Raw genomic sequence first — 26422 nt, 5'->3', positions numbered from 1 at the left:
AATATGTAAGGTTATCTAATCATAAGTATAACATTAATTGGATTGTAAGTCACAATTTTATGTGTATGCCACAATCGTCAGTACAATTTTGGATGGCTGATACACAATGCAAAATGATCTCACAGAAAACACAACACCAGCTAAATACTTCATAGTTTTGACCTATACACAATACACTTATACATGCATGCTATGTTTTACTTTTCAATAAAAGATAAATGAAATTAATGGGCAAATACCTGTGAAACCTTTGGTTTATCAAGTAAAATCCTGATGATCTGTTGTAACTTGATATCAACGTGGTTATCTAATCTTCGTCAAAGCTCAAGATAGAATGGCATTACACAGGGAGCGGCAATACAGCGCATGAGTTTCAGTGCATTCAGTACGTTGCTATGGGACGCATGACACATACTTCCGTCTTAATGAAGACGTTGAGTTCTACAGATATATGTCTCTTTGATGTTAATTGTTAAGCAACAACAACGATTGTGTTTTCCACATTTTACGAATATATGTAGGTAACAATATTAGGGGGACTGAAGGGCTTTGGCTCATTTTGGGGGGGCTCAAGCCCAGCGCCGCCACTGGAGGCCTGGCTCACAGTCGGCATTCCAATTCATCTCAAAATTGTTTGATGGGGTTGAGGTCAGAGAACAGATGTATAATATAGCAGATTTTATCAACAGTGGGTGTACCTTTCAAAAGCTCTGGCCAGAACCTGGCATTATCTCAACATTATTTATTTATTTTAAGCTTGGTAGATGTTTTTGTTTTAAAGACCTTTGGGGAGACCCCAAAGGCAAACCAGGGGTGCTCAGAAACTTCTGTTTCTCTTCAGTCCCGCGCATGAAAAACGTTAAAGTCATCAGAAATTGAAGGATAGGCACTTGGTGGTTTGGTGTATTTCTGCTGGTCGACTTGGGGTCGTTCGAGGGTATTTGTAGTGAAGGCCAGAGTTGGAGGAGAAAAGGAGGAACGAGCTAACTTGAAGTGAGGAAAAAAGTAACACGACTAACGTAGCAAGCAGGGGTAGAAAAAGAGGATAGGGTAGGGAAACATATAAACTTAGATTCTGCATGAAATGAAGAGAAGGCACAGGGTAACGGATCACCTTTTCAGGGCCTAGGTAAAGAAATGCCTAAAATTTTTCTGTGGGGGGAAACGGGAGTACTCCGAGAATACCCACTTTCACTGCCAGGTCGCCAATAATTAACCCTGACCGTGCCTTGGATAGCTGGGGAAAGTCGAAATGGGAGAGCTAATAATTAAGGGGGATAAGGAACGACCACTCATCACTGGAGAGATGCTGTGCTCGTTGCAACCTTTCTCTGGTGCTTCTCGGGCGTTTTACTCTTGTTATAAGATTTGTACTTCGCACAGAATCATATAGCGTGTAGTACTCGAGATCCTCTGCATAAGGTTGAGATGAACCTGGTTCTGATGAGTGTGGTGTCGTATCTTGAATAGGTACATTCACCTGGTATTCCTCGGTCGTCTGGGACATTTTATGTTTTGTAGGTATTCTAGCTTGGATGACTCGGAATATGGTCGGGTGCTGGTCTGTTACAGTTGCCTTGTTCGAGTAGATAGATTGTTTAGATTGCATCTGGGCAGATGTAGAGCGTAGTGTAATTGATGTTGTCTGAGTGAATTTGTTGAGATACTGGGTTTTGTTCTGTCCATGGTCGGAGGTCGAATTGTCAGTTGTCAGAGAATGGTTGTCGTGCATCTTGATGGAAGTTTGTGTGGAGTTGGATATCGGCTTTACTGGATACAATTTCTCTGTAGACTGTGGGATGCGGTTGAAATAAGGTGATATGAGAGGTGGCGAGACAGGTTTTAGTTGATTGGGTGTCCTAGGATTAATTGAGCGACGGCGGGGACGTTCAGTACTAAAATGAATAGCAACCATTACGTAGAATGGTATCGGCATACTGTTTGGTAGTCGTAACAATTTTCATGTAGCTGGTAGCTTGCTTGGTGGATTTCGAGAATATCCGGTGCACGGCGTAAATCTCAGACTGTTTTTGGCTCTCACAGACGTGTTTGATTTCACTTGGTTGAATGGAGTGGTGAATTCCTCTCAAGAAAACAGTGAAAAGGTTGGTAGGTGAACATTTAATATTAAATTGGGAATTCCAAGGTTCGCAGAAATAGGATACGTCAGCAGGCGTTGACGGTTGGAGAATTTCCCTCTCGGCGAAAAATACGCGTTCTGGAAGGGTCTAAGGAAGCGTCAGGCTTAGCGTGCACGATAAACGTGGCGATTTGAAGATGCGAGAGGTGGGGTGACAGACCGTCGACGATTACCGGCGGAACCGTTGGCGAGATCGGCACAGCAGGATCAGGTAATGAGAACGTCATTCTGGTATAGCAGAAGGTATCAAAACTCAGTTTATAATGTTGTAAGTCCACAGACATACATACTACCATGCCACTGGGAAAGCAGGCATATTTAAAGAAGCACTGTCTTATTAAAAGGCACATTATATATAGCATAACTTTTTTGTTAATTTCTTGTTACAGATGTGTAGAAACTGTGAATTATAGCAGTTTACAGATACACTGAGCTATTATAATTAAAATATGGATATGGGAAGATCTTAAAAATTATATGGCTGATGGGAGAACTAAAGATTAAAGCAAAGCCACATACATGAAAAAAACTTCTTAACACTCCTACGAAAAGTGGGGCCTAATAGGCCCCAGAGCAACTTGAAAGGTTATTAATATTAGGCTAATAATTTTGTATTTAAATGAAATTGCCATTTAAAACCATTAATGAATGGATTAACGAGATTCCCACTGTCCCTATCTAGCGAAACCACAGCCAGGGGAACGGGCTTGGAGAAATCAGGACTAGAAACGTCTTTTCGTAGGAGTGTTAAACAATACTATATAGCTTTGGTTCATTATGCACACATGCTTTTTGATGTCCATATTATAACCTATTCTCATCTTGTACTATTTAGATGTCTCATGAAGTATTATTTGTGTTAAACAGTTTAAAAACTCAAAGCTATGGATTTAACATTGTGGTAAATTTGTTTTACTTTCCCATAGTACGTTAAATTTCTTGGCAGTTTTCAAGGTTAATACTGTGAAAAGCTCAAACATCCAAATTGAATTGTTATAATCCACATGGAACCTGTCTAGAGTAGTCAAAGTTAGATGCTGTAATGACTATTCATAATTACCTTATATTTGCATATGAAAAATGTTTGATTTTTAGCACAATAGATCACCTCTGTACACAATGTAAATGTCTGCCATTTTATTTGTCATCTTCATTGGTCTACAGAAACTCCTAAATTGACATTGATTTTTATTTATTTATTTTTATCATCAGTTTGATTTTCTGATTTTAATATTTATTTTTCACTTACTTCGTTTTCTTAGATGTTGAATAGATGTTGAAAAATAAAAGTGCAAGGAGAAATGACCAAATGGGTAACATGGAACATAAACCTATTTTTTTTCAGCATTTAATCAGATTATTTTGCTACCATGTTATAGTGCTTGGAAAAAAAAAGGCTGGTTGAAGTTAAGCACAAAGTTACACAATGGGTTACATGTGTTATGCTCACAAGTATCAAAACCTGGGTTCTAGCAGCACAAGTTCACAGACATTGCTGTGCCACTGGGGGACAAAAAACAAACAATTTTCAACCAAAGTTAAAACTTTTCACCATTACAAAAATAAACAAATAAAATGCTGAAAATCATAAATTAAATTCTACAAATAGCTTTTAAACTCAAGGTATTATAATCTTACTATAAATATTATCCATCATGTATACAAGTGTTAGAATCTGTCACCAGAGTTGTCTAGCTAGGTTGCTATAATTTCTGGTGTGATAACTTTTCGATGGGGTATGTGAAGATTTTTGTCCAAGGCAGATAAAAAAAAGAAAGAGTCCATAAGAAGAGGGCACATTTCGATTTTTCATGGGTCTTTTGGCTTTAAGTTTAAAGACACAAGTACTTAATTGGTTAGATAAATCAGTTACTAACTTCTGCAAACCACTATATACAGTTAGCATCAAATAAGAGTAATTAGATATTTGTAACAAAAGAAAGAAGAAACAGACATTATTCAACCCTATCCTTTTTATATAAATCTTTTATTTCAGGCTAATTATAATAAAAAATGTAAAAAAAATTCATTTTTAGTTTTGAATTTTGCACAAAACTATGGAAGAGCTATCTGTGAGGAAAGATAGGTAATTATCACTACCCACCACCAACTAATGAATAGTAGGATTGACTGCCACATTATAACTACTCTATGGCTGGGAGTGGGGGTAAGCATGTTTGATGTGATAAGGACTTGAACTTGTGAAATTAAGTATTATAACAACAACAAAACTTATCTCCCACAGGATTTCACAATAATACTGAAAATAAAAAATACAACACTAAAATGCATTTTTTTATTTTTATTTAATTAGATGCTTAACATATCACATTAAAGCTTCCTCAGGAGTATTCACTAAAACAAAAATTTACAGTATAAAGCTTCACAATCATTAAGCTGTGCACTTTCAGTTTTGGTTTTTGTTTCAGTGAAGACTCTTGAAGAGGTTTTAAATTAGTGTTGAGCATCTAATTAAATAAAAACCTCCATTTTGGCATTATTTTTATTGTTTGTTGTATTAATTACCTTCTATACACCAATATGCGCTACATAAATAATGAGGGCATCATAAATCTAAGAGTATTGTCAAAATATTTGATTTTGTTTTCTAAGTACATCAATGATACACTGCTTGAATACTAACTTTGGCCACTAATCTTGTCAGTTCTCTCCCTTATTATATGATCATGTGTGAAAGATAAAACATAACCAACATGATAACACAATTTATGGTTGAAAAGGCTTGCAAACAATGCAGTCTCAGCATCAGCTTTATGGGCATGTTTCAATCTAACTTTCTACATGTATTATCTTTATGAATAAAGATAATTACGGTTCTCATCATTTCTGGTAAAGGAAACCACTGTAAGAATCATAATTATAAAAACTCACAGTTTTCTTTTTAATACTGATGTCAAAATTTTTTTTTCCTTTATATTTTATAACCAAAAATTTTTAAGCCATAAACAAAACATACTGAAATCAAACAAAATATGCTGCATATTTTTTAAATAGACACACATGAATGAAAACACAAAACAAAGATATTAATAAACACTTTTTATTCAATGATGAAAAACAAAAATATGATAATATCTGACAAGCATGAAACATTTATTTGAAATATAACAAACAATTCTAAACATATGATTCATTTTAACTTGAACAAATACTCTATTCTAAAAGACTATAACAAAGCAATGACTTGATTGAACATCATGATATTATATATGTATATATATTTTAAACACATCTGTATCATAATCAAGAAGATGAAGATAATGTCAATGTTTCCAAGTACAATATAAATCCTTGGAATGTACAATTTCCGATTTCAGTTGCTTTCACTACTTCAGTCAGTACATCAACACCGAACCCCATCCTGTAAGGGTAAACTAAGTATTCTAAGATGAAAGTATGTGGTTTGAATGATGTGTTGTAAAGGTGTGCTTTATAGAAAATATGTCAATTAAAAATATTTATATATCTGAATTAGTCTATCAACTAATACAGAATCAAACCCAACCAAAAGGTTTATGGAGATTCTACTTTAAAATAGTGTTAGATATACAAAAATATGTCTTGAATTGTAATATTTGAGCTTTGTCTAACAAACTCTTCTGGCACAAAAACTTACCAACAACAATTCATGTGAATATTATAAACATTGACAAAGAAGCAAACAGAACTTGAATGTTGAAATGAGACTTGTGTACATGCCCATGTTTCATACCAGACAAAATTTACATTGTCACGTGTGCACAAGACATACTTATTTCAGCATTTTTAAACCATACAATGAAAAACAAACATACTTGTACTGTAATACCTGCACATCTCAAAGTTCTCTTCACAATCAACATAACTTGTGCAATGATCTTATAAAAGTAAACATGAATAAAACAGGCTTTAAAAACATTAATCCTAGATAATTAGAAGCAGTTAATGGTGTATTAATATTCTTGGGTCACTATGGACAGATATACATGAACTATCACACCAAGCCCCAGGGTATAAGGAGTTTTTGTTGTTACTTTTATTAATTATTTCTGATTACCGAGGATTTTCCCTGTGTGTATGGGATTTGGCAATTATTACCGAAATGCCCCAGAAAATGATTTCTCACGGTGTATCATATATTAATTTATGGTATACCTCAGGGTAAGTGCATGGCATAACAGATCACACATTGAATGCTTTCAGAAAAAGCAAAAGAGGTTACAAAATAATGAGCAAGTAACATCCTACCAAATTTAAGGAAAACTGTCAAATGAAGTGAGTCATACAGTAGGTTAGATGTTAATGCTGTAACTAATAGATTTCAACTGTTATGGTTCAATAAAACTTGGGTTAAAAAATCATTTAAATATTACACAAGTGTAAAGAGAATGTGAAAAAACAAAATCACTTCATAAGGCACTCGAAATGGTTAATTAACCACACTGGAAGAAACAATGTAGCTAAACATGAGGATCTACATTCTTTTAAGATGCAATTTTAATACCTTTTCTATTAAGCATCACTTAGATAAAAGTTTCTGTACTTTCATAATAACAATGCATTAAGAAATCTTATTTTATTTCACTTAATATGTTTAACATGAACAGTTATCAAGACTGATAGGAATTTAAAAATGTGTCAGAACATAGTCTTGTTTTGGATTTGTGCTCGACCTGAATAGACCATTATCTTCACACAAACTTTTGAAAACATCAACACAATTCATTATCTTACACAGCCAGAAATATCTGTCTTGTCACTCAAAGACAGCCCAAAAGCCTAACTAGCAAACACATATTTATGCATTTTATAATTACTTTAAACAGTACAACAATGAATTACCTTTGTGCTGCCATTAAAGCTACAAATTTAAGATACAATCAACAGAAATGTCAAGTTCTGGTATTTCAAAAAGGTGTTGTTACCTTCTGCTCATTAAATTTCTTATTTGAAAAGACAAACAAATAAACAACACATCTGGAATGAAAAAAGAAGTGTTGAGCTATCACAAAATTATGTAAATTTTCTTTTTAAATGAAAAGAAATGACAAAAACAAGCTACAGATATGTACTTCATCAGCAGCTCAGTTGTCAGAAACACTTAGGACTTGTTACATTTAAATAAATGAATGAAACTGGTATACCCACCAGGGGTGTAACTTTTTTTTTTTGAGCATGACAAAAGGTAACTTCAGAGCAAGATATTGTTTTCATCCTGGTTTACAAGCCTCAAGTTTTCATACAAATGAGGGCAAAGGCTAGTTTGAATGGTTTATAAGAATTCAAAATAACTAATTAAAACATACTTTTTCTGATATATTATCAAATAGCTTTACAGTAGTCTTACTGGTACAATACTGTTTATTACAAATGATTACTAAACTTTTGTATTTAAAGTTTTATGGAGTTACATTAGGCTAAACATTACTTTTATGTATTTGAAAACAAAAGCAGAAAAAAACAACTTTCTAATAAACACATTTTTAGGCACTTGCTTATAAAACAAGCTTGTCATTTGCAAGCAACGTACAATGCAGGTGATAAGTTCTAAGTGCACCAACCTTGGTCTAACACTATACTCTATTCTTCAAAGATAAATAAGTGTTTACATTTTAATCTAACAATCTCTAATGGTAATAGAACATTCTGATAACACAAAACATTCAACAATTTCTGCAAAAATATTGATAAATCAGTCAGGAACTTCATGCAAGGCAATGTGATAGTTCTGATCATGTTTTTGGTTTGTTATAAAAATTCAGTTATTAAGACTAGAGAGTTCATGTTCCTTGGAACCTGTTACTATATATTAGACTTCTGTCTGTTCATATATTTCCTTAATTCATCATACTTTTCTAACAGCAAAACAAAAATGTAACTTTTTTTTTATGGAAAAAAATATTAATATTTTTCACTAGTCTGCCCATTAAAGTAGGACAAGATGATTCAATACTAGAATTCAAATTTCTGTATTTATATCAAAATATTGATAACACAGGCCACACATTACTTTACTTGAGAAGATATGGTTGGTTTCATTGTTAACCACACTTTAGTTATTTAAAAGATGCTACTTTAACTTAACATTTTTTATTACTCGTCCACTGAATAAACAAAATATTTTGTTGATCCTGGTCTTGGGCAATATGGAAATAGGTAAAAAACAAACAAACAATGAGTAATTTCCATGGGTGAAACATCTGGTCAGAAAAAAACTGTGGTCTGAAGACCATTTTTCATCATAGTCATCTGTTACCTGGTTTCTCATTAGTCACTGAAGAAACTCCATGTGGTCTGGAGACAGGGTTTCATCTTCTTTCATATGATGAGAAGACAGCAGAGGGTCACCATTCACAGGAAGCATATCATCGTCCATGATTATGTCATCATATGGACCATACGGGTGACCAGGACTCGCACTCTGAATAGAACTTAGTCCAGAACTAGGGCTTGGGGCAGGGCTCACTTGAGAATCTTGCTCACCATTCAATCCTAACAATCCCATATCCACAGTGGTCAAAGGGTTTTTCTCATTAGGATAGGTGTAGCTGCTGGCCATACTAGAAGTGTTAGTGAGATTTGATGGGACACTTTCTTGTTTAATAAAGGAGCTGAGAACTGCTTCTGTTGAAGGTTGCCAAATGGATTCACTGACAGAAATTCCATGTGAATGTAACTGCATTTCTAGATCCTTAAAAATGAGAAAAACTAATAACAGTTATACTTAAAGGCCTAAATACATGAAATAATAAAAATAAAAGAATTAACTTGTTTGCACTTAATTTACAATAGATATTTCTTTGAACAATGAAGGTGCATAACACAATGACTTTACATGTTTGAGTTTGTAATATATTTCAATCCATTTTCAATTTGAAAGTTGATAAATATAAGATGTTATAATACAATTTACTTCAATTCCTTTAGTTCATTTTAAAGTTGTGAGTGGTTACACAGTACAGCTAACAGCTGATTTAAAAATCACATTCCAAGTGCTTTAGAAAGGGGAGCGTTTCTTTATCTGGCACAAACTGGACTGTTGGAGCTTACATTTCATATTCCAGCTTTTATCATATTATACATCTACTGGAGCTCTGGTCTCGTATTGCAGCTATGTACCATACTGTACACAGCCACTAGAGCTATGGTGTCTAGTATTTCAGCTATGTATTAGTACCACTACTGGAGCTTTGATCTAGTATTCTTGTTATATATTATATTATACAGTTATTGCAGCTTTCATTTGATACTTCTGGTAGGAATTATACTGCAAAAACGTGGTAATTCAATTACTTATATTGCACAAATCATTGAACTTTCACTTAAAAGTAAAAATGAGTATGAAACACTATACCATATTTGTGGTATATAAGATGATTCTATTATAAGACAATCCTGGAATGTCTTCCTGTACGTGGTGAGGGGACCTCCCAGGGAAGGTTCTGTTCTATCTGGTTACCTTCTCTGGGATCTAAACATCCACCCACGTGTTTGCGTCGCGTGGCGACCCGTGAAGGGAGGAGAAGATCCTGGTGGTTGAGGGGTCCAACCCTAACACACCACTTTGGCCTCAATTCCTGTAGGCGGCTGCCTTTGGGTGGCCCCCCCTTTGGGTCAATCGGCTGGTCCACTTGGGCTAGAGTCAACCAAGTACCAGTGTTGGAAGTTCTCAACGGGTGTTGTGGACATTGTGCCTGATGCTGGTGTTTGGGTATAGTGCTCACGAAACCCTGGCGTTGCTACATTGTCCTTGCGTGACTTTGTAGTAAGTCCCCTTGTAGGGCTCCATGGTGGGTGGGGTCAGTGGGTACCGAAATTTTTCCTTTTCCTATGGATCCTCAAAAAATTTAAATAAAATTGTAAAAAACAGTCAATGGGTAGCGACCACGTCTTGAATACTCAGAACAGCAATCTTCAACATCAGTAACACATGTACCTCATTTTCTTATATTACATTCTCTTTGAAAAACCTTTAGGGCAAATGTCCCCTTTTTTTTATTCAAAAGGGACTAGAGGGACTTGCTGGCTCTCCAAAATCAGTAAAGAAACTTCGATCTGGTGACATATTAGTTGAAACATCCACATCCCAACACAGTGAACTCCTGTTGAAATCAAAGGCAATTGGGGATATACCTATTGAGGTTACACCCCATGCTGCCTTGAATTCTTCACGAGGAGTTATTGTTGAAAGGATTTGAAGAACGTTCCCAGTCAGAGATTCTCGCTGGTCTCTCCACTCAAGGAGTTTCTGCAGTGAGGCGCATCTCCACTCGCAAAGATGGAATTACACTGCCAACAAATACCCTCGTTTTAACATTTACTTCACCACGTGCACCTGCCACTATCAAGGCAGGTTATCTCATTTGCAGGGTTGACCATACATACCAAACCCTCTTGATGTTTCCAATGTCAGAGATTCGACCACTCAAAGACATCTTGTCGTGGTTCCCTGACATGTGCTCGTTGTGGAGGCAAGGACCACGATGCCTATGACTGTGACATGAACCCACATTGCGTAAACTGCAATGGTTCTCACCCTCATACTTTCATTCTTGCCCAAAATGGTTGGAGGAAAAGAGGTGCAGCGTTTGAAAACGACACATAACATTAGTTATCCTGAGGCTCGGAGAATTGCTGTCCACAACTCCATCTCGGACATATGCTGCTGCACTTCATTCCACAACTACAGTGGGAGTGCAGACAGATCTCTGTGCCTCCAAAGAATCGTTTTCAAAACAAATGAAAAGCCTTTTGACCTCCGTGGTTAAAAAGGTTGATGAATCAACTACCACACCTATCTCTGTCCCTCCCATACCTTCCAACACACCTCAAGATCCACGTCCTTCAGTTTCAAATACAGGCATTTCTTCTGATACATCTTTTTCTCCCACCACAAGAGACAACACAATTATTCGTTCGGCGTCCTCAGTCACTAGATTCCCTTCCAATAACAAAACCTGCCCACTTCGACACAGAGCAGGATCCATGGAGGTTGATAGACCTCCTCCAACTAAAGACAGTAAAGAAAAACGTGGTGGTAAAAACGAAGGGTTCTCCAGCCACTTCACCTACCCGTTCTTAAAATGGCCACCTTGATACAATGGAACTGTCGAGGTTTACGTTCTAATCTGGATGATATCAAAGCGCTGATTGCTTCCTACCATCCTGTTTGTCTTTCTTTACAAGAAACATTTCTCAAAACTGCTGATACTGTCTCCATTCGGCAGTTTTCTCTGTACAGAAATGACAGGTTGTGTGATGGTCGAGTACATGGAGGGTGGCACTGTTGGTTGATCAACACGTGCCCACCCTGTCTTTGTCACTCAACACACCCTTGGAGGCTGTAGCCATCCGTATTTCCTTGGGTCATACCATCACTGTTTGTTCTCTGTACCTGTCCCTGGAAAGACTTATGATCAATCAGATCTGGATGCTCTCGTTGAACAATTGCCATCTCCGTTTCTAATCCTAGGGATTTTAATGGACATCATCCCCTCTGGGGAAGTGCTATTATTGATGGGAGGGCGATCTGTAGGCGGATGCTCTCTGATCACAATCTTTCTCTTTTCAATACTGGTTCTTCCACTTACTTTCATGCACCTAGTCAGTCCTTTACCGCTATTGATCTCTCAGTTTGCTCCCCTTCATTATTTTCCCATTTTCATGGAGAATTGACAGTAATCCACTAGGCAGTGATCATTTTCCAATCCTTATAAGAGAGACTGGCCGTGGTGATGCCACCCTACCGGCGTGCCCGGTGGAAGCTGGATCAGGCAGACTGGTCCACTTTCACTGCTCTCGCAGAACTTGATCCTGCCATCGTAAATCAGCCATCAATAGACTACTGTGTAGCAGCGTAACTGACTGTATTACACATGCAGCTGCTCAGTGTATTCCTAAAACCTCGACACGTTTTCCACGATATCCTCGTCCGTGGTGGAATCCTGCTTGCCACTTAGCACGGAAGGCTCAAAAGCGGGCCTGGGATACTTTTAGAGATATCCCACACTTTCAAACCGGTTTGCTTTCCAACGGGCCCGTGCACATGCTAGGTGGGTAAGGCGTCACAGCCAGAAGGAATCTTGGATTAAGTTCACAACCAGTATATCTTCTACCACCAGTTCCAAGATCATATGGGACAGGATTCAAAGGTTAATGGACACTACAATTCTATCCCCTCTCGATCTTACTCTCTGATGGTCAGGAGGTGACTGATGTTCGGAACATCGCTAACACTCTAGGTGAAAGCTTTTGCCGGTATCTAGCACTTCTGCTTGTTCCTCCACCTTCCTGGCCATCAAGACTTCGGGCGGGCGATCACCTCTTTCCTTCGAACTAACTGTTTCTTTGACTATAATCGTCCTTTTACCTGGTGGAACTAAAATGGCCCTTCATCGGTCTGCCAGTACGTCTGTTGGACCTGATGATATTCATTATGACATGCTGCACCATTTATCTCCTGCTTCTCTTAATGTCCTTCTGATTGTTTTCAACCGGATCTGGCAGAAGAATGTTTTTCCTGATGCTTGGCCAGGCTATTATTTTACCTTTCTCTAAGCCAGGGAAAGATCCCAAGATTCCTTCAAACTACCGTCCAATTGCTTTGACAAGCTGTCTCTGTAAGACATTAGAAAGGATGGTTAATGCTCGTCTTGTTTGGTTCCTTGAATCAAACAACCTCCTCTCCCACCCAGTGTGGGTTCCGTCGACAGCACTCCACCACAGACCACCTAATTCGTCTTGAAACATCTATCAGAGAAGCCTTTCTCAACCGCCAACATCTTGTATCAATATTCTTTGACATAGAGAAGGCTTACGACACAACATGGAGGTATGGCGTTTTTATGAGACCTCCATACATATGGGTTACGTGGGCCATCTACCCATGTTTATTAAAATTTTTTAATGGACAGGAGATTCCAGGTTCGTGTGGGTTCGACACTTTCCCGTTCTTTTGTACAGGAACTTGGAGTCCCTCAAGGATGTGTATTGAGTGTTACACTCTTCAGTATAAAGATAAATGCCATTACTGAACAACTCCCTCTCACTGTTGCGAATGGGCTGTATGTCGATGACTTTCACATCTCATGTCAGTCGTCAAACATGAGATATATTGAGCGGCAACTACAAACCGCCCTCAATTGTGTAACGGAAGTGGACTATGGCGAACGGCTTTAATTTCTCTCTCTCCAAAACTGTGTGCATGCACTTTTGCCGTCGACGGGGTATTCACCCTGATCCTGAACTTCATATCGGTGGAGTTTTGCTGCCAGTTGTCCCGGAGACCAAGTTCTTGGGGCTTATCTTTGATCGTAAACTGACCTTTATACCACACTTAAAGCAGCTTGGTCAAATGCACAAGAGCACTGAACATCCTCCGTGTTCTCTCTTCTACCAGTTGGGGGCAGATCGCTGTTCAATGTTAAAGGTATATCGTGCTCTTATTAGATCGAAACTCGATTATGGATCAATGGTCTATGGCTCTGCCAGACCTCAGCCTTAAAGATGCTGGACCCCGTTCATCACCAAGGACTTCGACTCTGCACTGGGGCTTTCCGCACCTCTCCAGTTCAAAGTATATACATTGAATCTCATGAACCTTCTCTACACCTTCGCGTTTGCAACTATCTTTACAATATACTTGAAACTTCATTCCTTACCAAAGCATCCCACCTGGAAATGTGTTTTCCTTCCTCGGTGGGCAGTACTTTTCAGAACAGAGCGATCTGTCATTGTCCGTTTGGCCTTCAGATCCGGAAGCAATTGGATGAATTGGGTCTGTCCTTGATAACATTGCATGTTCCACAGGTCGCCCATCCCACCATGGCTTATTACAGCCCCCAAATGTGACCTTTCTTTCAGTCACCTAAAAGGCAGATACTCCAGATTGGAAGTACCGTCTTTTATTCAATGAATATCTTTCAAACAATCATTCAGTTCCTATTTATACAGATGGTTCCAAATCAGGTAATTCAGTGGGCTCTGCTATGGTTTGCTATGGATCAGTAGTTGCACGCAGAATCCCTTCTACAGCTTCTGTGTTCACTGCTGAACTGTATGCCATATCTCTTGCCCTGGATCATATTGCAGCTGAGCAGTACTCCAACTGCACTATTTATACTGATTCGCTTAGTTCTATACTTGCCTTGGAATCGCTACACGCGTTGGCTCACATCCTATTCTCGCTGATATTCGTAACCGACTGGCCCGCTTCTCATTAGCAGCTACTTCAATCCAGTTTTTCTGGATACCAGGCCATGTTGGTATTCCTCAAGGGAACGAGCTTGCAGACATGGCAGCTAAATATGTCTGCTTCAGCACCATCACTCCTATGCCTATTCCGTGCACATGGACTATGGTGTTATCTTCAAGGGTCGGCTCCGTGCCAGCTGGCAGTCCACTTGGAGTGAGCAACGTGACAACAAACTTTTCAAATCAAACCCAAAATTGGACTTGGCCATCTAGCTTCCGTAAAGTTCGGAAGGAGGAAGTTGTTCTCACTAGGCTACGCATTGGTCACAGTTTTTTAACTCATCATTTTCTTTTATCTGGAACTGATGCACCAATGTGTAATTTGTGTAACACTCAAATCACTATCAGCCACATTTTACTTTCTTGCCATCGCTACAATTCTCAACGACGCAATATTTTAAACATATTTTTCCCAGGGTCAATCTGTAACATTGGACAGAGTTATTGGTGATGGTGACTCTGTCCACCTTGATAATGTTTTTAATTTTTAATGGCCATTAACCTTTTTAATCTCATTTAAGTGTTGCATGTTTATTCATTACACCTTTTAATTGTGGTTCCTTTTTTACAGTTTTAATCTTTCTCCTTCAATTTGACATTGGACAATGGCCAGAACATTAAATAACTTCGACACCAGGACTGGAAAGGCCAACTTCAGGTGACTAACGCTCCTGTTTGAACTATCCGCTTGAACTACTCGTTAGTCATCCTGGCGTTGTTGTTATATACTTTTACTGCATATCATTTCACACTTTTACTAATTAACTTTTTTAGTACTGGCCATATTGACTCATAACCCGAACCAGGACTGGAAAGACCAACTTCAGGTGACTGACGGTGGTTTTATACTTACCTGTTAGTCTTCCTGGCGGGTTACGATCATTACCATTCTGCTACAGGTAGTTCTTACAACCTTGTTGACTGGATGTCAACATTGGTTTTATGCCATTTTCTGTCTTAATTGCCGTTTTGCTTCTATCTTCAATTACTTCTACAAATTTTACTCCATTTACTTGACTTTATCCTTTTACTGGACATTTGGCTACTCATTATTACGATTTTATGGAGTGTCTTTTAAAACTTTTACTTTCTTTTACATTTTGATAATAGCTGCTATGACACATAACCCAGAACCAGGACTGGAAAGGCCAACTTCAGGTGATTGACGGTGGTTCTTGAACTTACCTGTTAATCTTCCTGGCGGGTTATGATCATTACCTTTTTTGCTAGAGTAAATACCTTACAACTTCTTATACTCTACCTTTTATCTTAACATTGTAGACTAGGTGTCAACATTGGTTTTATACTTTTTTGTTTTACCTTCAGTTCCATTTATGTCTATTACTACATTTATTTATTTATTTATTTTTTTTTTACATTTTTACCGAATGTCTGGCGCAGATAGCCTCGCTGCTTTGTGCCATAAAACACTAAATCAATCAATCAATCAATCAATCCTGGAATGTCTGAGCAAATTAAGTGCATTTCTTTGAGGTTCAGTGTACAGAATGACTTCTGTTGTCAAGCAAGACAAAAGTATGCTACTTTTAAATCTGCAGAAGATATTTTTAAACTGTGTCTTCCTACCTTCTGGGATAGTCAATACAATCACGTTTTTTTGCACTCTTCAAACCCTACAGACAGCTCAATGTGACATAACATAAGCCACAAGCATGTAATGAACAACTTTACAAAGTTTAATCACAGTTGGACACCTTTTCTATTACAAAAAATATCAAAACTTAAAATACACCAATCTACTATAAAATGTATTTAGAAGATTAATGTGTATTACAGAAACTAATTTTTTTTATATAATATCAGCAATATTTTAGTTTGATGGATGAGAACAATACATTTCAATTCAAAAAATATTTTAATTAATTGCAACTAGCATTTGAAATAAATAGTTTCTAGCTATCACAAATCAAGACAAGTGATACAATTACAAATATGTTAATTTAACACAATAGATGGCACTATGTTAAGGCACTTACTCAAAAAAGAAAACAATAGTAAAGGGAATGATGTAGTTTTGGTTAAATGTGTTATTAATCTCAGAGTTCTTACTGGAACTATCTTTGAACCTGTGTCTAAGCCAAGTGGTAAATATCAGGCATTGTTTTAAGAGTGGAAAGTATTAACTTATACACCTGCAAATATGGTACCTATTAGTAAAATCTAAGGATATAAAATGGATGAAAATATTGATGAACTATATAAAACCAATATTTTTATTATAGCTGGGCAAATAAAATTCTGATAACTAAACTACAAATTGTAAATTACAAAATCCTTCTCATAATTATTTTCTGAATTTTATGCTAAACTTCTTGAGGGCTATCTATGCCATGTCAACCATCCCCAATTACTTAGTCAACACCACACATCACCAGCTCTTGGGATACTCTTTATTAAAGAGTAACATCAAGCTGATGGCTGAAGCAACAAGTGTAATCTTACTTTCTACTACTTTAACACATTTCAGTAATATACCTTCATTTTATTTATGCAATGTGCCTTGAATGTCTGGAAGTAATACATACAAGTAACAGTAGACCTGAGAATGTGAAATATTCCAATATGAAAAACACACAACTACTAACGTCTATCTTATTTCTACATAAATTATAAACATCCACAGTTTCTAATACTACACACATTTTGGTTCAGGATGCACCTTATGCATCCACAAGTTGGCATTTGTAGAGAACGTTTCCTAATGAAATGCATTTGTCAAGACGTTTAAGTAATGTGATATAACATTTATGTCTCAGTCTTGTAAGCACTGGTTAAGAGTGGCTGACTGATTATGTACTGCAATTTGCACATGCTCATTGTTTGAGTTTAAGAATAAATTTATATATGACATACGAGAGATGCATTACAGTAATCCTCCCTTTAAATGCAAAATAATTGTAAATTTAATTTCTCCTTCAGTTTTATTCTTAAAAAAATCATTTTACCTTTTTTTTGCTTTAATTCTGTTGAGTGTTTACCAGTGATTGGTAGAATACAATAAACTATTTGTTTTCAACCTGTTTACTCATTTCCAGAGTGTATGAAGGTTTTAAATAAATCCTGAAAATACTATCAATTAATCATACAAGAAAACTAACTTTTTTGTAAAATAACCTTTATATTTTGTACTTCTTCATGAAATCTGGAAAAAAATCTATGTTATAAGCCCATTGAATTGAAATCTTTTTACATTTAAAGGATAAAATATTATCATAAAAAAAATTACTGCTCAGTAAATGTTGGTTCACAATAACATTTAGTGTCAAAACTTTTACCTAAGTTAAATATCTTTGTATCTTAAAAAAAAACAAACTAAACTATTAACTGTTTGTTCTTTTATTGTAAGTTTAACATTGTTACGTTGGCCGTTCAAGTAATTCTGAAATTACACAACTGCACAACAATTTAAGTTTCACAGTCTGTTTATGTTTCAATATAATAGTTTCTTATTCTGTCTTCTAAACATGTCTCATATACAACACCTTTTGTCCTGAGGTCTCTTGAATAATATTCACTCGAGTGATCAGTGGTTTCAGCAGCAACTTCTTACCCTTGATATTCAAATTTTGAAAGCATAGGCATGTGTCATGTCAAACATCTCATGGTAATGTTATAATAACACATAAGGAAAACTACATGGATATGAATAAACATATTTTTATAATTCTGCAAGTGGATAAGTAATTTATATACACACATACACTTTCTATTTTAGCCACTTTTTATGTTGATGGTCACATGGTACTTGTTTATATAATGCCATCAGTAAGTCGTGAATTTGCAACTTTGGGTTAGAGAGTAGTGTAGAAAACAAGCATACTGTATGTTTTCTACCTTCTTTATTTAGTGAACTGTTAAACTTTCACATATTTTTTTAAATTTTCAAGCCAACAAATGTATGTAGATTTAAAAGTAGAATAATAGCCAAGGAAGTGGCTAATCTTCTTTTGGTCTAGTTATTTATAGTTCCATATTATTCTCCTATGGTATCATGTGCACTTTCTCGTGAAGGGTAAAAAAAAAAAAAAGATTTGCAAATTAGAACACTATGTAAAGTTAGACACTGATGTTCACCATTGGAATGATGAAAAGTAATAAAGTAATGCACCTAACTTAAGAAGAATAGCACTTTATTCTGTTGTATATGATACTATGTTTTCTGAATTTCAAATGAACTTTGAGAATTGTATTTCAGAATGGCTGATATGGGTATTAACATTTTTATTGATAAGCAGAGAACAATGTTTAGACCTTTCTAGGTCATCTTCAGGTTAACAGCTTTTTCTGTTATTTCAAGTGGGTTTCTTGTCCTCAGGAACTTTGCAAGTTCTTCTACAGATCTGCATATTTCTAAAAGTTTCCAATTTCCAACAAATGCACTCATTGTGTGTGGTTTTCAACTGAATAAATATTGTTTCACATTGTGTTATGTTATTTCTAGTCTCTCCCCCTTTTTTTTTTTTTATTCTAAACTTAGTCAAAAGCCAAGAGAATTCGGTTAAGTCTCTGTATAACCTCTCATTATCTTGCAGATATTACTTGATTACTTGAATGAAAATCAGTAAACCTGAGAAAACCCAGTTAAAAAAGTTTATCACTTCAATATACTTTCTCTAATATCATATTTTGTAGTGGTAATATAAACAACAGTTGTCTCTAAAACAGATTTTCTTGATAATATGGCCACTTCATACTAACAAGGAAGTAAATTCTTGTAGCCTAATAAAAGATAAACTTTTCTAGTTTGTCTTTTACATATTGTGCACAGGTACACAGTGTGCCAAGTTAGCCTATTAGCACATACAGCTAATGCTAGAGGCCTTGCAACCATAAATAATTTTTTTTATGTATTTTAATAAGACTGTTAAAAAATAAATTCAAATAATCACAAAATCATTAGTCATATCAACCAGGACTTTGGAGTGTTCCTAGAGTAAAACAGTTCCAGTGCAAATACGTTTTTTTTTTTATTGCTCCAGAGTTCCAGTTGCACAAGTTTTTATTGATAACTGACAATCACTTGGAACAATTTTTTCCTGATGTAGAAATTGCTCAGAGAATCTGTCTCAAGATCACAAATTGTTTTGGCAAGCAATCACCCTTTAAGCTACACCATATTTTAAAAAAAAAGATCTGCAATCCACCATGGGACAAGATCATTCAAACATGCTCACTCTGAAGAGTATTGAAGCATGATTTATTTTGGGAGGTTGACATTTCTTTAAACAATGACTTTTCCTGCCTAAAAGTGTCAAAAGCTGGTTTACAATAAAAACAGTTTATCAGCTTCAATAGAATGACAAATTACTGATGATTATTTCATAGATATCTTTTGATATAAACACATTTCTCATTTACTACTAAAGGTTGTTAAACTTGAGTAAAACTGTATTAGTCACAAAGAAATTAAAATTATGGTAAAGAACATATTTCCTAGGAGAGAGTGGCCCTAACTTTTAAAAATTCTACAAGCCCCACAGATGACTAATTAACCTGGCAATGGATCCACACACACACACACACACACACACACACACACACTGCTGAAAAAATGATGCATCATATAGGAAATGATATATCTAATGGGATACAAAATAAAAGTTATACATAAGAAAAACCTTTAACAATAGTTAAAATAAACACTTGTTAAACAATGTACTAACCGTAACAAGTTTCATCTTGAGACTTCAGGTCTATCACTCTTTTACTTTGTTTGACATTTATATCATACTTGAATTTTATCTTTACATTTGTTTTTAAACAACCACAGCCAAAATCTTGAGACGTTTCTCTATAGTTAATATTTCCTGATGAACAATTTTCTCTCGTATGCATAAATCTTTCACAAAAGTGAACAATTGGAAAGCTATTAGATTCCATGCTTTACGAAAACCTTAACCACAGATTTTTAAGCATTTAGTGGTTAACATATAGACTATAAGCAAAATATTTCAAAGGGTTATATGGAACAGTCTGGTTATGATGAGAATTGTTCTTACTAAAGATGCATACCTGTATTCTAAGAAGTAGTTTCTTGTTTTGTTGTTCCAGCAGTTTCTGCCTCTGTTCCATTTGAGGAATTTTACGGACTTCTTCCTTCAAGCAGCACACATAGTCCACTGAGGCCTTGAGGATTGTGCCCTTATTTTGTCGGAGGTCACGAACCAAGTCAAAATGTCTGCAAGAGAGCCACTGTGATCAAAGAACACTGCTTATGGAAGAATCTAGAGTACATGTATCTAATAATTGCTGTTAAATGCATTCAGAAAATTTCTATTCATTTAATGCACATTGTATTTAGAAAGACCACAACTGAGGTGACATTATAACATACAGGAACGAGAGATAAAATTTGTAGAATCAGAATATTCTGGTTCATCATTTATCTTAAGTTGGAGAATTACTGAAAGAGTGGGAATCAAACCTTTATGTTTCTTGTATGTAATCCTCTATTTTATTTGCTTTAATGTTGGTTTTTATGAAAAGCACATGTGAAATTGTTCAATATAAAATTTCTTTTCATTCATTACGAAGATTAGTTTGCACTGTTAGCTTACTGTATAGATTTGAAACATTGTGACATTGCACACTTCAGACTATTACATTTATATATTGACTTTATTAACCGAGTTAATATTTTTTAGTTCTGATCTATTCTATTTATGTAGCTTGCTTTGATAAAAATTTATGATATTCATATTGTAACCTCCACAGAAATATTTTAGCTTTCTTCTTATCACTTAAAATTTAAAGACAAACCCACATCTCTATTACCCAATAGAGGATAACTTGCATTTCATTGTTAGATCTACTATTTTGGTGAAGCCACAATTATCATATGTAAACTGCAAAAGAAGTAATACAGGCAAATGGAAAGTACTGTTCTGCTGTGCATTGTTTTTTGAACTTCTCTTTTTTTTTGGAATATAAATCATTTTTCCTTCCTGTAGATAAATACTTTCTTAAACTATTTTTCTCTCTTTCATTTAATCAAGTAAAATTTCAACCAAAAGAAGATACAAAAAGAAGATGAAAAGCATAGCTTCTAAATGAATTTATCATTTGGCAAAACTAGCCTGTTCTTTTTTTTTTTTTTTTTTTTTAAAAATTGTATACTTAAAATAGTCACTTAGAAACTATGTAGAGGATTATACTAGCACTGATTCCCAAATACTGTTTTAGAAAAAATATATTATAGAGGACTGTGTGTTGTTGGACCTTAAGTTAAGACACACATTCCACTTTGCATGAAATTGTTAAAGATACTTAATAATCCAATGAGAACATTTGATACACTTCAAACCTGTATTCTTGATACCTTAAAAATATGAGTTTTTTTGTTTTGTACATATTACTTCAGGAGCACTGCATATGATCCTCAACTTTTGCACAAAAACAAACAGCTCAAAATCAACCATCTCATATCTGCATAACTTGTTATGGTCTAATAAATGATAAATCAATCATGTTTCATTGTTCTACAGTCTCATTACAATAAATGACTGATATCTATAAAAGTCAAACTAATGAACAATATATTATATACCATGATGTATCACTTTCAGTAAAGGGAATGAACTAGTGAGGGGGAGCCTAGTCACTGAGTAGTTATTGTAAACAACCAATATCTCACTAGCTCTCCTATCAGTTTATGATTACAGAACATGGGAAGGTTACTGTTTGTTCAATCCTCTGTTTTTTTTTTGTGTGTGTGTTTTATCATTTAGAATATATTTAAAACAATGCCACATTATTGTTGGTCTTACTTTAACAAAGGTGACACCCTCCAACAGATATAATATAAAAGGATACCAAATACAAGATTGAGTCTGTTCTGACAAAATAATAAACAAAAGTTAGGAAGATAAATTTAACTCTTGACATGATATCAATCACAAGGTTATGGGAAAACTCCAAGCTATTGTAAGTAGCTAATCTATACTAATGAACCATACTAATGCAACACCAATAGTACATATAACAGAAAATTACTTGAAATTACCTTTTAGTCTAAGAACAACAAAAATCAGTTTGCATATAATAATGCAAAACATTCTATTTTCAAAATTAGTCCCCTGATTAAATTAATTTTACAATGGAATAAATGAAACTTCAACATTTAGAACTAAAAATATTTAAAATTGCATACAAATCTTTAAATGTTAAAAAGTCTGTTAAAACGAACATTTTGAATACACAATGAAATGATTCAATTAGTTCATTCAATTTATCTTTAATACAATAAATAAATGTTTGTCATTAAGTAAGAAGCTGCACAATCTGTGCTGTGTTTACTGCAGGGATTGAATCCTGAACTTCAGTGTTATAACCTTCAACACCTACTAATCCAACAGTGCACACACAATTTAAAAAGAGTGTAATGATACAGTGTGTGCGTGTGCGCGCTCCTGCGTGCTCATGTGTGCGTGCGTGCATGTGTATAAAGACCACCTTGATGACAGTATTCCTTTCTTGTTACATGGAAGGCAGTAACTATAGAAACTTTGTTTTCCCACAGACAGTTAGAGGGCTTTTCTGGAACTCAAAGACATCAATGTAATTCCCACAGACAGTTAGAGGGCTTTTCTGGAACTCAAAGACATCAATGTAATTCGAGCTTGCAGAAAACAATTTGACCTAGTGTAAACTGACACTATTGGCAACATCAAAGGCTGAACTACTCCGATGTCTTGAAATCCTAGTCCTGTAGTAATATAGAACATTCTGACATGTTCTATGAAAAATAGCCAATTAAAAATAACACTGTCTATGCTTTTTAATACACGAAGATTACTTACGGGTCATTGTTTTTTGGCAAGAGGGTTCCAAGTTCTTTAATTCGATCATTAATGTTGAATCTTCTACGTCTTTCAACTGTTGAATAAAAGAAATGACTGAAATAAAATATATAAATGTGGACTAAATAATCTATATACCACTGTGCCAATAATAATAATGAAGCACCAAAAGATCTCAACTTATCAACCACATTATCTATGTCAATTATGACAGGATTTTGCAAAATCTTAACTAAAGACAGTTGAAATCTATGTTCTACTAGATAATATTTTTAATACCTAACAATAAAATCAGAAAAAAAACTATGAGCATGACAACTTTGAGAAAAATAATGAACATAGTTTTTGAGAACATTTTATCTACTTAGACTCCAGGACAAATAATTATTTTCCTTTCAAGTTTCTTACACAAACTTACATTACATTTTTTTTTAATATACTCTTTCCTGTCAGGAAATCAATTTATTTTTCTGTTTGAAGATATAGAACATTCCATTTTTCATATCTTACAGAGCAACAGTGACAAGCACAATGCAGAGCTTCATACAGTACTTATTGGCAAGACTGAAACAACTATATAATAATTTCATACATACTCTACTCTGGCAGAGGATACACAAGGTAGCTACATACTCTTCTCTGGTGGAGGATATACAAAGTAGTAGCATATAGTATTCTAGTGGAGGATACACAACCATTGCATTTTTATTGCTTTTATTTTTCTTATCACTCAATTTAACGTTGTTATACTAGTGAATTATATCAAACACTACAAAACAAGTAAATTTATTACATTAAGAAACTTATCAACAGCTGTCATCAAGATCAATTTACTTACTCATATTGTGGTTATCTTTTTTCTGTCTATCTTTTGCTAATGCTCGCAAGTGGTCTTCAGTAAGTGATAAAGGTTCTTTTTTCACATTCATGAGGTCAGGTGGGCAGGATGTTGGTGACTTGGTCTGCTCAGCAGAAAATAGGTCTAGTAAATCTGTAGTTCCTGGCATCTAGAGAAGTTTGAAGAAGAGATCTACATCATGAATTACTATTCATAATCAGAATTTCTGTCAATAACATAGACTGTGAAACTACATCTAGTAGTGTAACATTTAGTTTTTATGTGCAGAATGGGTGAAAAATATACTTTTACAGCAACCATGCATACCTGTTAAATTACAAGTTTAACAATTACCATTTATATAAGAATGTAGCTGAACAACAAAATGCAAACACGCGATATCAGGCATACTCGTTTTCAGTAATATAAATTTATCACAGAAGGCAATAGAAAATTGCTAGTAACTAAAATAGAGACTGAACAAATTGTATTACTACTTCTTGTTTAACAAATGTAGTACTTCCTTTTTACTATATAATAAAAGCATGCTAACACTAATTGGTACTGAAATACTGTGTATTCTAAGACTATTATCTACAGTTTAATTAAAAAACAAGATAAGAGACAGAAAAGGATGGCTACCAACATTGTACACAAAAGAAAAAGACCACAGAGAAAAATAAAAGCCAGGATTTATAAGTAGTTACATCCCATACTTACTGTTTACAATATTATCTACATTTAAATACATACAGAAACCATTACATTTTATGCTTTACTGTAACTGTAATAATGAATTACAGATTAAATACTTTATCTATCAATACCATATATTTAGTTTTCTAATTCATACTGGTCTTACACTAGAAATAAAACTTATAAAGTAATTTAAAAAATTTCATGTAAAGCACTATTCAATTTTTATGCACAAAATAACAAGGTTAATTATATTAGGTAATTAAAATATCCTCCCTTTGTGTACTAAGGCACTTCTTAATTTTAGGAAAACTATAAACATTTAAATATTTACTATGTATCTGCAATGATTGTGTGCCAAGTGCCTTCATTTAAATTTATTAGTTTTGAAATATTATATGTATCTTAAAATTTTAAGAGTGTTTGTGGAAAATATCAACTATATATGGGAGATCAATATCTCAACTAACTACAGTTTAAAGTTGGTATTTATTATTTTGGCTGTGTGCGTGTGCACGCACACACACACACAAAACAGGTTTACAATACTAAAATGTATATAATGGCTTCATATATACAAGATTTAGCTTACTCTATATTAAAGGCTACAAAAAATAAAAATATAAATAAATAAAAACTTGGTTTTACTTTAACTTTTGGCACTTAAAATAATCACACTTAATTAAAACGTTTAGGGTTAAAAACCTCAAAGAAACAACTACAATTAGATTAAGTTAGTGTTCTGCATCACTGTTAATTACTGCATAATAATACAAGGTCTCTGTAAAAATGTTTTAACATCAAGAGATTTAAAAGAACTAAGAAAAGTATATATACCATGATAAGCAATTTTGTATTTAACAACAGTGAGCATAGCTTCCAAATCCTTTGTTTCAACATTAATACTAGATTTAAAATTTTTGTACTTTTACCTGTGGAAAAAAAGATTTCTTCAGTAAGCATTTTACAATTTCAGATACATTTTAATCATTAACAATATTATATAACAATAAAGTCAAACCCAGAGGAAAGTTTCATGTTCATTTCAAATTCCATGATGTTTCATGTTATGCCACTTGGTTTACTTTTTAGAAACAAAATATGGGAATGTTAATAGTTACCATTAATTTACCTCATCTTTTATGGGTTTTTTTTGTTAAAAATAAATTAGTACTTACCATATAAAATATTTCTAGCCCATAACCAGTATTACTTTTAATTATTTTTAATTTTTACATTAGTTTTTTGTATATTTTTACAAAAACTATTCCACTAAGTACTTGTATGTTATTAATAACTATGAAAATGAAATGTAAAAAAATCTGTAGAGCATACAAATTCCCAACAACTGGACACCAATTTTAAATTTGTGAGAGTAAATTGTAGAACCACAAATTATGCTTTCAGATGCTCTTTGAAAAACTTTGGTAATTGCATCATAAAAACTATAAAGTGTAAACAAGAAGGAAACATTTACAAAATAAGAAATGGTTCATAATGAAGTAGACGTCTTGCCTATTAAAAGAAAATTTTTACTTTTAACGTAAGCAAAATGTGTAGAAGTATGATGAAATAATAAGTTTAAAGAAACATTTTTTTCATTTATGTTTTTAATTGAATGCTTCTAAATATTTGAAAAACATTAATATTTTCCTACAATACAGTTCCTAATCTTCA

General features: G+C 34.5%; 1 protein-coding gene and 1 long non-coding RNA gene across 5 annotated transcripts in view; one reads left to right on the top strand and one right to left on the bottom strand.

Annotated features, from left to right (window-relative positions):
* The first annotated feature begins 2204 nt into the window (after nt 1-2204).
* On the top strand, nt 2205-21358 carry LOC143253303 (uncharacterized). 2 transcript variants are annotated; one of them, XR_013029496.1, is made up of 2 exons: nt 2205-2351; nt 20468-21358. It is a non-coding gene; the product is annotated as an uncharacterized LOC143253303 (long non-coding RNA). The 2 variants fall into 2 exon arrangements; XR_013029495.1 differs by having other exon boundaries at nt 2211-2351; nt 20465-21358.
* Nucleotides 5188-26422, bottom strand: part of LOC143253301 (transcription factor EC-like) — a 95433-nt gene continuing 74198 nt past the window's right edge. For all 3 annotated transcript variants that reach the window (XM_076506959.1, XM_076506960.1, XM_076506962.1), the window contains 4 exons: nt 24050-24218; nt 23212-23287; nt 20426-20591; nt 5188-8831 (listed from right to left, as the gene is read on the bottom strand). In XM_076506959.1, coding sequence (XP_076363074.1) covers nt 8412-8831; nt 20426-20591; nt 23212-23287; nt 24050-24218 — 831 coding nt within the window. In that variant the 3' untranslated portion in view covers nt 5188-8411. The remainder of the gene's footprint in view (nt 8832-20425; nt 20592-23211; nt 23288-24049; nt 24219-26422) is intronic.

This window comes from Tachypleus tridentatus, chromosome 6 (assembly GCF_004210375.1).
Source record: "Tachypleus tridentatus isolate NWPU-2018 chromosome 6, ASM421037v1, whole genome shotgun sequence".
NCBI lineage: Eukaryota > Metazoa > Arthropoda > Merostomata > Xiphosura > Limulidae > Tachypleus > Tachypleus tridentatus.
The sequence above is the reverse complement of the archived record's forward strand: the minus strand, read 5'-3'. Positions and strand labels throughout refer to the sequence as shown.